A 12,639-nucleotide genomic window follows, 5' to 3' on the forward strand; every position below is an offset into this window, starting at 1 on the left:
GGCGTTTGTCCCCAGGCACTTTCGCGGCCGCTGTCAGGGCGCGGATTGGACCCGGGTGACCGAAACCGCGCGCGGGGCACAATTGTCCCGTGGCTTTGAGCACAACAGGTCCGTGACTCAGGTCCTACAGAAACTCACAATGCTGAGCCAGGGGCTTTTTTGACGTGTCTGTTTGTTTCTGTTTTAGTTTGTTTGACCGTTGCTGGACTATGTTGACGCTTCTGATTCTACTCAGCCAGCTGCCCGAAGCTACCATCGCGTTTCCTCTTTGTAGGAGAGGTCCAGAGGCATCTGGGCATGCGGGGGAAGAAGGTGAGCGTGGCTTCAGTTTCCCAGAAAACCCTCTTGGAACCCCAAGCCGCCTATTATAGATCTCAAATTAGGAAGCATAGTATTTGAAATTACATGCCCTCGTCAATCATAGGAGCACTAAAATATTCTTTAGTTTAATTTTTGGTTTATTTGGTAATGTTGTGGTTTGTTAAGTGCAATGTATACCAACTGATTTTGAGTTACTTTTGATTAAACACACACACACACACACACACACACACACACACATTTAAGATCTGGTTTGTGGTTAACCTGAATGGAGAACCTATTTCAACTTCTAAAATCAGTGAGTGCCATTTTTCTTTTCTTTACTCTTTTTTGTTTACATGAGGCTATGTGGTAATTATAATGAACATAATGAGTTGTTCTTCCTGGAAAGATAGAGAGTCCAAGATCTGGTCTGGACTTGTTGAGACCCTAGGCAAGTCACTTGATGCCTTTTGGCTTGAATTTCTTCATCTGTAAAGTCATGGGGGTGAGGCGTGGAATGATCTAAGGTCCTTTTTGATTTTTCAAATCTCTGGATATAGTCAGATGGTTGTGAGATTAGGTTTGGGGCTTACTAACCTATATTTTCACACCTTGTGGGTTCCAGGTCATAAATAGACTGGTTCCTGCCCATGTTTTAAGAGCCTAACAAAGAAAAAAGAAAAAACAGAAAAGGGGGGAAAAATGCTTTGGTTCTCAGCATCCTTCTCCCTGCCTTGTCATTGGGCTTCCCTACCCAGCGCTAGTACTTTGGATCTACTTCCCCACACATCCCTGTCCCTTATCCCTTCCCTTCTCATCAGATCCTACTCAGCTCATTTTCATTTGGGAAGGATCTGTTACACTAACACTCCTGGATGACTTATTAATGATTAATACAGCTTAGTGTGTTAAACCTTCTAGGAGAGAGAAAGAGAGAGAGAGAGAGAGAGAGATTGGGTTTTAAGATAGGGCAATTATCTTAATCCAGAGGAATTGAACCCTTGATGACAGAATTCTAGGCGATTGGATAGCTCATGGTAAAAGGACAGATTTTGGAAGGAGATCCTTCTTGGTATCTCCCAAGTTGTACCATGTATGTAAGTTCACTCATATATGAGGTTGATGATCCATTCCAGTGGGACCAGATGCTGATCCCCAGAATCCTTGTGAATGTATTCATCTATGCACACAGTAACAGACAAAAGGACACTCTCAAAAATATCACAAACTCTGGAAGGAATTTAGAGATCATACTTGAGTGCGAAAGGCTGGCAATATCTGTGGGAAATGTAAAAGAGGAATCCTGTATGTTTAAAAAGCCAACTTGTTCAGTTATTAACCATTTTGTTAACACATACTCTGCGCCAGGCCCTATGCTGTGTACTGGAGATGTAGAAATGAAAGGCTGTAATCCTTGCCCTGGAGGGCCTCTTCATTGATCTGGGAGGCAGGGTGTAAACAGGAAGTGTCCATAAACTCACAAGGTAGTAACAGATACCTACAGAGTAGAGGAAAGTGTGTAGCAGTAACTGTCTTAGGAGAGTTGTATGGCACAGAAGCCAGTGCTCTCTATATGCAAATAAGATATATGAAAAGGTATATAATGAATGGAAATATGAAAAGTAACTAGGAAAACCTACAGCTAAATTCTGATAAAGGCCAGTGACTTACAAGGAATTTATTTAAAAACATGGGGAGACCGGAGAGAGAACGAGAATGAAATATTTGGACTGGTGGGTCTGAAATGCACAGAGAGCCTCTTTGAATGGTCTAAGGCAGAAGAAATGGAGATGGATAGAGAATCTGAGGAGGCAGATCCAAAGTGCAAAGACCAGAGGGAAAATAGAATCTCTCGGGGAAGTTCAGGATGATCCAGAGCAAGGAAGGTTGCTTCTTTCAATTATAAGCACTTTCAGGGTTACTGAGAACCCAAACAATAAAAAGCAGCATTTCTCCTAAGACTGTGAGGGAGGCAGGGAAAAGTTTGATAAGGCACTGACCGAATTGGAACTTTCACACTCAGGGAAGTGGCAAACAGCCTCTGGGTGAGGATTTGTACTGGCATAAACATCACTTCAGGAACAATAAAACACGTTTACGCCTCTCTCTTTTGTATTCCTTTCAAGTTGAAAGTAGCCTTATTGAGTGCCATTCAGGAGGGTAGGGATATTTTTATAACTCAGATAACCTATTTGAACAGAAGACTGACAATGAGAAATTTGGCACCGCTTTTTAGTCAATAAAATGTGAAGATCTGGGCGAATCTGAGAAGTAGCAATACAGAAGCAGATTTCTAATTCTCCTTTCTGAAATTAGATTTCATGTAGTTATAGTTAAGTTAGGCAGGTTTTGAGGTACTGCATTATTGGTTTAGTATTTTATTTTTTTATTTTTATTTATTTATTTTTTTTCAGCTGCCTCCGGCACGCCCCCCACTGGGGATGTGCCCGCAACCAAGGTACATGCCCTTGACCAGAATCGAGCCTGGGACCCTTGAGTCCGTAGGCCGACGCTCTATCCGTTGAGCCAAACTGGTTAGGGCTGGTTTAGTATTTTAAACCCATGTCAAGCCGAGTAACACTAGACTATATCTACGAATTGCTTCAACTGATAGAATTATTTTTACTGATATTTCTTTTTGTCAGCTTTGAAAACCACACGAGAAAGTTTGGTGTAACTTAACTACATCAAGAGAACTCTTCACTCTTTTCACAATTTAAATAGGAATTTTCTTTCTTATTGTTATCAGTATTTGAAATCTTTCTATTTCTTTATTAGTATTTACATCAAAAGAAGAAGCAAACTCTTTCATTCATAGACACCTGCTATATAATAGATTTGATTTGGAGCTCTTCACTCCAGGTGACCTAGAAAGAGAGTGCATCGAAGAGCTCTGCAATTATGAGGAAGCCAGAGAGATTTTTGTGGATGAAGATAAAACGGTAATTTGGTTAATGATGTTAATTGTCTGGAAATTTACTAACTCGTACCTAAGAAAATGGCCCTTGCAGTCATTAGAGATTTAATGCTTTAAATAAAATTAGGATTCTATCTCTGTTATCTCTTTTCTACTTTCTTAAAAAGCGAATTAGCTTTTACTTTAGACTTGGCTTTATACTTAATTAACTGGGCTTATAGTAATCAGCAAATGATTGGTTATGCTGTAATTTTGTGTGCTTAATGTTTATTATCTTCAAAAACAATCATGAAGCAGTGAATTAAACTTCAGGATATAATTTGAGTTAGTTCTCTGACACAGGCTTTAACCCAAGACTCTGAGCAGTGTTTTCGGACAGTGGCCTCACCTTTTGGATGACTGTATTTATAGTTCAGGTATTGGCAATCTGCTATGTGCCAAGTGCTCTGCTAGAGCCTGAAGATACAAAATATACAGTCCCCGCACTCAGGAGTCGGTTGTGTGGCATCACTGTAAATGTAAGGGAGAGACTTTTAGACATTCTCCCTTAAAATATAATGAAATCCCGTCTGTTCATCTTGTAAAGGCACAAAACAGAGACAGCACTGGCCTTGTTATAATCTGGCATTTTCTTGAAGAATGTTAAATGACCCAAATTCTTTACTTTTGTAGATTAAATAACCCCATCTCCTTTTTCCCTTCCTCAAACGTGCCATTTTACTCTTTGGTCAATAAGAACCTCGCTTGGTATCCTTCAAATGCAGGTTTTAATGGAACGTAGTTCTTTTTCCCCCCAAACTGTGTCCAGCCTCCGTGCTAACATCTGCCGCCTGTATTAGAGAAGGAAAACAAAGTCTACACTTTGTAAGGGTGCCTGTTGAGATTTTATTCTGTTTTGCACAAACCCATTTTGTAATTTTATCACGGTTCCTTAAAATCTCTCCCATTCTCTCAAGTAACACTGAACTTAAGCAGCCTTGGGGATGTCTTTCTAAATCAATAAATACCTTTCAATAAAATCTAGCAAACCGAGGTCCCACTTAGCATAGAAAAATTCAGACTCCTTTTTAAAAATTAGTCTCCTGCCTCAGCTTCTACCTTTGGCACTTGCACCAACTCTGCAATGCGATAGTTTCCCTGATGCCGGAGTGGGAGCTCTGGGCAGGTGAAGGGAGAATAGCAGGGTACAGTGGTGGAGAGGTGGCACTGGCAATAATCCCCTGACCATTCCAGAGTTGGGAGAAACAGTAGTGCATGGTAGTGCTTTACTTAGAGTGAGTCACACCCTTTAGCTTGAATGAAGTGGTATCTTACCTGTGGTACATGCCAAAAATTTACCACCCCTAGTCTAGGTCATTGGGACCAAATAAAATGACAATGAAATCAAATGAACTTGGAAAATTTCTCTTTCTCTTAGCTGGCATTTTGGCAGGACTATTCAATTAAAGGACCAACCACAATATCAGGTAAGACAAGAATTGATTAAATAATGTTTTTCCCACACCCTTTCTTTTATAATACATTTAGTTTCATTATTTGAGTTTGGTTGTTGCTCAACATGCTTACCTTGTAAATTCAAGGAAATTTTCTCAATTATACACTGGGCTATCTAAGATAGAAAAGGCCCCATTCATCTGTTTATACAATGAAAATCAAGTTTGGTGAGATACTCGGGAAATGAGATAATAGGTTTAAAGCTGCTTTAAACAGCTCAGCTAAGTCAAGACTTGCACAGAATAAAAGTTGTACTCCATTGCTTTAAAGTAGTAAACTGTTTTAATTGTTTTGTCTCTTTTTTTTTTTTTTTTTTTTTTTTTTTTACCATTACAAGTGAATGGAAATCATATGTTACTAGGTAAGTTAAGATTGTTAGGTAGTATGAAGTAACTTCTAGAGAGGGACCATCCTGTCTTTTATCTATATTGATCACCTCTAGTTGACTTTTAGGTAGGTTTTTTGCCAGCTGTTCTTTCATTCCTCTTGTGTAGGGCCCAAGCTTATAGGGAGATTATATTACACAGCTACACTGGAGTTGCTCAATACATTTATCTTAGTAGTTACTATCAAAGTGTGCCTAGTGGAACAAAGTTTAAGTTTATCCCACTTAGTCTTGAATATTATTCATTTAATATGACTTATTTAAAAGAAAACCATAACTAGGGCTTTCAGGAAGTGTTTAAAATTATTATTTTTTAAAAAAATATATTTTATTGATTTTTTACAGAGAGGAAGGGAGAGGGATAGAGAGTTAGAAACATCGATCAGCTGCCTCCTGCACACTCCCTACTGGGTATGTGCCCGCAGCCAAGGTACATGCCCTTGACTGGAATCGAACCTGGGACCTTTGAGTCCGCAGGCCGACGCTCTATCCATTGAGCCAAACCGGTTAGGGCTGTTTAAAATTCTTTAGGTCATATGTTTAGCACAAAGATTTTTTAAAAATTAATATTAATTATTTGATGCTTAATATTGTGCTTAGACCTATCACAGGTAGGGCTTTTCAGTTGTTATATTTACGTTATTTTAATGATTTTTCTTAAGGTGGAAACAGAGAGAAAATTGACGTTTTGGGCCTTCTGACTGGACTAATTGCTGCTGGAGTATTTTTGGTTATTTTTGGATTACTTGGTTACTATCTTTGTATCACTAAGTGTAACCGGCAAGGACATCCAGGGTAAGTACCAAATGAAAATATTTAATTCACTATTACACATTCTGTACTGTTATTTTTAAGTGGATTTAAAATGACTGCCTGTTTTTTAAATAAACTTTTTATTTTGGAATAATTTTAGATATACAGGAGAGTGATAAAGATAGTTCAAAGAAGTATCATATATCTTTCACCCAGTTCCCCTCATTGTTAACAGTTTATGTTATCATAGTACATTTATAAAACAACATTGGGCCCTGGCCGGCTTGGCTCAGTGGATAGAGCATCGGCCTGCAGACCAAAGGATCCCGGGTTTAATTCTGGTCAAGGACACGTACCTCGGATGCTGGTTCCTCCCTGGCCTGGGCCCGGGTTAGGGCATGTGCAGGAGGCAACTAATCAATGTGCTTCTCTCACTTCGATGTTTCTCTCTGTCTTTCCTTCTCTATTCCACTCTCTCTAAAAGATCAATGGAAAAATATCCTTGGGTGAGGATTAACAAACTAAAATAAAAGTTTAAAAAAACAACATTGGTACATTAATATTAACTAAATTCCAGACCTCATTTAGACTTCACCAATTTTTACATGATTGTCCTCCTTCTGCTCTAGGAGCCAATCAAGATAGTACATTGCATTTAGTTGTCATGTGTCCCCAGTTTCCTCTAGTATATGATAAGTTGTTTGGTTGCCTAATTTAACACAAATAAAAAACTTCAAAATGCTGTTTCTAAGGTCCTTCAAAAGAATACAAGAAGATTCCCAAATATCAGATTGAATTTTCAATGTTTCCTTCTTTTTTAAAAAAAAAATTGTAATTGATTTTAGAGAGGAAGACAGAGATAGAAACATCAATGATAAGAGAGAATTATTGATCGATTGCCTCTTGCACGCCCCACACTGGGGATCGAGCCTGCAAGCTGGGCATGTGCCCTGACCAGGAGTCAAACCCTGACCTCTATAGGTTGATGTTCAACCACTGAACCACTCTACAGGCTGGGCGATGTTTTCTTCTTGAGCAGGAGGCAGATACCAGTGTCCCCACATAGGCAAGAAGTCCCATAGTTTAGTCTGAGTCACAGTGATATCAGATCTAGCCATGTGGCTACCCAAATAGAAAAAGAATAGCTTTTAAATTCAGTTATTTTTACTGATACTTTAAATCAAATAAAAATTAATAAAATAAAATGGTTACCCACTTGAAGATAATAGCACATTAATAAAGTTTCATGAATATTCATAAAAGCAGTACTTGTTTACATAATAGAACCTCAATGTACTTATAGGAATAAAAAGTTATTAGCTTCTGTATTATCTTCTCAATACATATAGATGAGTAAGCATAGAATAATGTTATTTTTAAAAGCACCAGATACTAAACAGACTATTCAAAATTGGTGCTTATATATTCCTATTTACACTTTGAAATTAAGTGAACAAGTGCATGATGGTGACCAGGTGATGAAAAGGTTATGGATATTAGATAATGGTGATGATTACAGAACATTGTGAATATAATCAATACTGCTGAATTGTATACGTAAAAATGGCTAATATAGCAAATTTTAAGTTATATATATTTTATCACAATAAATTTTTTTTCTGTATTGTTAAGGTCAGAGTTTAGGGCAACAATATAGAATTAGAATTCATCTGTTGGAGGATAAAAGCTGAAGCCATGAGAATAGGCAAGTTCTGAGTGAGATGGAAGAACAGAAGGCAAAGGACTGAGCCCGTAAGGATGCCCACAGAAAGGGTGCAGACAGGAGACATGCCAGCAAAGAGGGCAGAGGACAGGGGCAACATAAATTGTAATTCTGTCCCCAAACTGGAATTCCCAAAAAGCTCCCTGAGGCATTCATCTGACCTGTGGGCATGGACTAAGGAGTGTGTCGGACTTCTGTAAATCCTGCAGAAATCTGAGAAGTGAGAGGAAGTAAGGAGAATTGGTTCCATTTTTCTTAAGCCACTATCTTTTATGCTGTATGACTTCTATTAATTTCCCTTATTTAACAGACAGAAAGTATTTCCAAGTATTAAAATTAAAAATAAAAAACGCTGGTCCTTCAAAAGAATACAAGAAGGTTCACAAATGTCAGCTTTTAAAAAAAAATAGTTACATTTAATATTAGTACAGTATAGTGCTGTACAGTTCACAGATCATTTTTACATCTATTGTCTCACTTTAACCCTCACAGCGACCCTTTGCATTTTAGGGGACATTTCAAACTAGGTTTACCAAATACTCTCCTTTGTTGGGATTAGCTTTTAGATACTTACTAAAGTACATTTCATCTATTGTCCTAAGAAATTCTTCCAGCAGAGTTATTTGTTTTCTTTCTATATTTTGCAAGTCTGAAATGGGGGAAGGGTGAGGAAATATTTGAAACAGAGTGAAAAATAAGATCATTGTCAGAAAAGTTTGTCTCATTCTTCTGTAAAAACATGCCAAGAAATTGGAAACAAGATCTTTTCATTTCTTAGTTTCTTACTTTATGGAGTAAAATAGGTGTAATATGATGTCCATTTATTTGAGATGTTATTGGTGCATACTTTCTGGTTTCACTCATCTAAGGTGTATGTAAGAAATAGCTGTGTAGATATTTAATGGCTTTGATGCAGTTATTATATTGTTTCTATATCTCAAGCTTTAAAAGTTGACATGGAAAAATTTATTTGTTCAAATAAAACATCTGTTCCCTATAAGCAAACAAATAGAACTTTTCGTTACAAGCTAGTGAATGTGGCAAGTGACTAGCCTACCATGAAAACATTCCAGATTTCTGACAGAGGAGGAATTGTGTTCAGCCCTCGAAGTAAACGTGTAATGATCTCAGTCACCTCTCAATTATCGACGGGCTGATTATCCAGTTCCTAGATTTACACAGATCTTTTTCTTCTCTCCTTCCCTCCAATTTCAGATCTCATTATTACCTCTGAAGGAAAGGGTGTTTTAAGGTGCAAATGGACTTACTTAGTTTGGAAAAGTTTACAGAATTTTGAGTCTGCTAAACTGTCTCTTGTTGGGGAGGATGTTGTAAATATTGACTAGAGGTTGGGGATTACCTATGAATTTTAATTATCTTGTTAGCCATAACTGTAGGAGGTTAATTTATGCATAGATTAGCCAGCTTCACAGCCTAAACAGATCCATTTACTAATGTTTCGATTATCATTTTGTAATTTACAAGTGAGGAGGGAAAAGGTAGGTTCAAAACATCAGACCCATATTGCATTTCAATTTTCATCGGCTGGTGTAGCTGACAAAGTTTTGTGAAAATGGTGGGACTAGAACTAGGCCATATATTTTTTTTTCATTGTTGGGCTTAGATCAGTGGAGTGGGAAAAAGACATAATGTGAGGAAGGGAACCATACCAGTGAATGCACAGAGTTCATTGCGCATACTGAGGAGTGTTAAAGAGGCGACCTTGGCAAGAGCAGAGAGCTATAAAAAGCAGGATGAGGCCAGAATAAGGGAGGCTTTGAAAAGGAGGTACAGGAGTTAGAACTCGACTCAATGGGAAGAACGCTGCAGGTTAGACTTCTGCAGAGAAGAGTGATGCGATGAAGGAACTGTTTAGAAGGGACCTACGCATCAGGCAGCAGGACTTCGGGAGGGGGACAAAGGAGACAGACAGACATCAGCTGCTGTGATTATCGGTGGCATTGGTTTCCTTGACTTGGCGTTGAGCTGCCTTTCAACAAAACCTGGGTTTGGTTTCACGCCATACTTTGAGAAAGTTTTCATCCAGGGAAAGTAGCATATTTTGAGTCCTTCTGTAGAGGTAGCTGTTATTATTCCCCCTTTACAGAGTTAGGTTAACTTGCCTTTGGTCACATGACTAACAAATGCCAGGATCCGGCTTCATACCTATGTCTGACTTTAAAGCTCTTGATCTTTTCACTAGACCAAGAAAGACTCTTTCTGTTGTTAGAAACCTGTTGTTATATTAATAAATTAGGTTCAACTTTTATAAAATTAGTCAGTTGGATTTTTAAATGTTGCCATCTTAAACTAAAACTGCCGCCTTTTCTAGACTTAAATGCTGTATCTCTGTTTAGTTCTTCAGCCACCTACGTAAGAAGAGGAAGGCAGACTCCCTCCATCATTTTCAGAAGACCTGAGGAGGCTGTCTTGTTTCCATCAGCACCTCCAGTGGAGGACATAGAATTACCTTCTTATGAACAGGCAGTAGCACTGACCAGAAAACACAGTATTTCGCCACCACCGCCTTATCCTGGGTCAACAAAAGGGTTTAGGGTATTTAAAAAGTCTCTGTCACTCCCATCTCACTAAGCTCACCTTGCCATCTTGGTGGTAAAGGAGATTCGTGTTATTTGAATGGTTCATTTTTCCCGAGCCATAAAGACACGTCAGTTCAGCCCTTTATGACAAACTGCAAGAAGTAAAGGAGGAATAAGCATGAGTACTACACCACAGAAGTTCTGTCGGCATCTTGAACCTGAACTTGATCATTATCAACCCGATAAGAAGCTTGGACTCCATATCTTTGCAGTTAAGAAGAGAGCACTTTTTTCTTGTTTATTTTAATGATTCAAAAAAAAAATCTGTAGTATGGATGTCATAAGTAGAACTGATGAAATATCTGTATCCTTTGTGGTAGATAAAGGTTGTAGATTTTTTGTGTTGAATATTTTAAAAGTAAGAATTTGTAATCATTAGATTATCCCATCATAATATTGGGCCCACGCTTTATTAGGCTTTCTTATTGGTTGCAAAACTTCAAAGAATTTGATACTTCATTATAAATTGGTGGTCTTAATATAATCACTTGGTTTTATATTTTAAATTATAAAATGGCATTCACCATATATTGCCGGTTTTAGTTGTTAATTCTTGCTATCAGTCATGTTTCATTATGAGGAGTGGGATCAGTAATTTTCTCTAAAAAAACAACAACACACTTGCTAGAGAGTTCGATCTTTAGAGGATTGTAATAACAAGGATTTTCAAGAGTGTTATACTAACAAATAAACAGGCCTCAAATTTAGGAGTGGCTAGAATTTGATAAAGTTACCCAAATTACTAAGTAGATGCACCTATTTTATTGTTAAACTAGAGGCCCGGTGCACGAAAATTGTGCACTGGTAGGGTCCCTAGCAGCTGCCGGCTGGGGCCTCCCTCCCTTCCCCTGGCTGGCCTGCCCCCTTGTTGAACTCCCGGAATAACTCTGGTCAAGGGGACAATTTGCATACTATGCTTTTATTATATAAGATTATCTATATATAACTATATATAATTATTTATTTTGAAAATGTGATTTTTCTAAATAATAGCTTCAGAACCTAGAAAAAGTAATTTACTTTTCTGCTATTAAAATATAATATTGGTTAAAGTTACCAGCAACCCCTTGTATCTCTTAATGTCTGGACACAAAACACCATCAGTAACCATTTTAACTTATATTTTATCTCTCCTTCTAATCGTATTTGTGACCAGTCTCTCCTTAAGAATGTAGTAGAGTTGCCCTAGCCAATTGGCTCAATGGTTAGAGTGTTGGCCTGCAGACTGAAGGGTCCCAAGTTTGATTACAGTCAAGGGCATGTACCTCGGTTGCAGGCTCAATCCCTGGCCATGGTTGGGGTGTGTGCAGGAGGCAACGAATTGATGTGTCTCTTTCACATTGATGTTTTTGTCTTTCCCACTCCCACTTTCTAAAATTCAATAGAAAAATATCCTTGGGTGAGGGTTAACAAACAAAAAATAATGTAGTAGAGTATCTAATGTAATAATAGAGGAATATGCAAATTAGCCAGGACGCCATAACATCACGACCAATCTACAAGCGGCAGAGAGCTCTAGGTGGGGGTGGAGCAGCGAGCTACAAGCGGGCACGGAGAGCTACAGGAGGGCGGAGGGCGGGGCAACTAGCTACCAGCAGTGGAGAGCTACCAGTGGCGGTGGGCGGGGTGGCCAGCTGAGGCAAGTGGCAGGGAGCTACTCGCGCACTCATGCGTAGGGCTACTAGTAACCTCTGGAGTGAATGTGTGTGCACAAATTTATGTAGGTGGGTGTGTATGTATGTGTAATTTGTTTCCTCCTTGCAGGAGCTCAAGAAATCCAACTATTGCATGTAATAAAGAGATCCAGAATCACACACACACACAAAAGAAAGACAAAGAAAAGAAATATACTCCTGAGAAATAGAAAATTCTGTTCTTTATGTTTTTACCAGGCATTGCATTTTTCTATTAAAGCTCATTTGTAAAATTGTATTTTGTTTTATAATTTTTACAGAGGTGAGACTTAAACTCACATGACTGATAATTCCTTCCAAATTGAATATTTAGAAAGTATAAGTCATGTTACCATATGTGTATGTGTCTCTCCTTTAAGACAGCATGATCTTAAGGCACATAAAAGCAATACCTTCACCATTACAGACTACCAAAGGCATTATCCTTTTTAGATTCTTGTGTCTCTTTGTTTGCTTGTCTGTCACAAAGAAATAATTTAGTAACATTTACATAGAATTAGGAAAAGTGGTCCTTATAGAGCCTCCTATATTACCTATAAAAATTTAACTGTTAGTCATAACTTGGCTTTTACAAGTAAGCACTTTTTCTCATGTAACTTTGAACCTTGCACTTTGCACTTACTTTAACAGGTCAGAGGCAAACTCTACTTTGCTCACTTTGTAACAGTCAGACTAAGGCATAGGCTAACTTGCCCAAAATCTAACATATTGGTGAGAGCTAGGTTTATAATGAACAAGCACACTTTTCTAGGCCCAACTTGTAACTATAG

General features: G+C 38.2%; 1 protein-coding gene across 2 annotated transcripts; it reads left to right on the forward strand.

The window, feature by feature from the left end:
• Window positions 1-154: 154 nt before the first annotated feature.
• PRRG4 (proline rich Gla (G-carboxyglutamic acid) 4 (transmembrane)) lies at window positions 155-10,659 on the forward strand. 2 transcript variants are annotated; one of them, XM_014538147.1, is made up of 5 exons: window positions 155-312; window positions 3,082-3,245; window positions 4,638-4,686; window positions 5,762-5,894; window positions 8,791-8,835. In XM_014538147.1, the coding sequence occupies exons 1-5, from the start codon at window positions 210-212 to the stop codon at window positions 8,807-8,809; spliced, it is 468 nt and encodes a 155-aa protein (XP_014393633.1). In that variant the 5' UTR covers window positions 155-209; the 3' UTR covers window positions 8,810-8,835. The 2 variants fall into 2 exon arrangements, with proteins under 2 accessions (XP_014393633.1, XP_005864454.1); XM_005864392.2 differs by lacking the exon at window positions 8,791-8,835 and adding an exon at window positions 9,933-10,659 and having other exon boundaries at window positions 159-312.
• Window positions 10,660-12,639: the final 1,980 nt, after the last annotated feature.

Source organism: Myotis brandtii, unplaced genomic scaffold, assembly GCF_000412655.1.
Source record: "Myotis brandtii unplaced genomic scaffold, ASM41265v1 scaffold187, whole genome shotgun sequence".
Classification (NCBI taxonomy): Eukaryota; Metazoa; Chordata; class Mammalia; order Chiroptera; family Vespertilionidae; genus Myotis; species Myotis brandtii.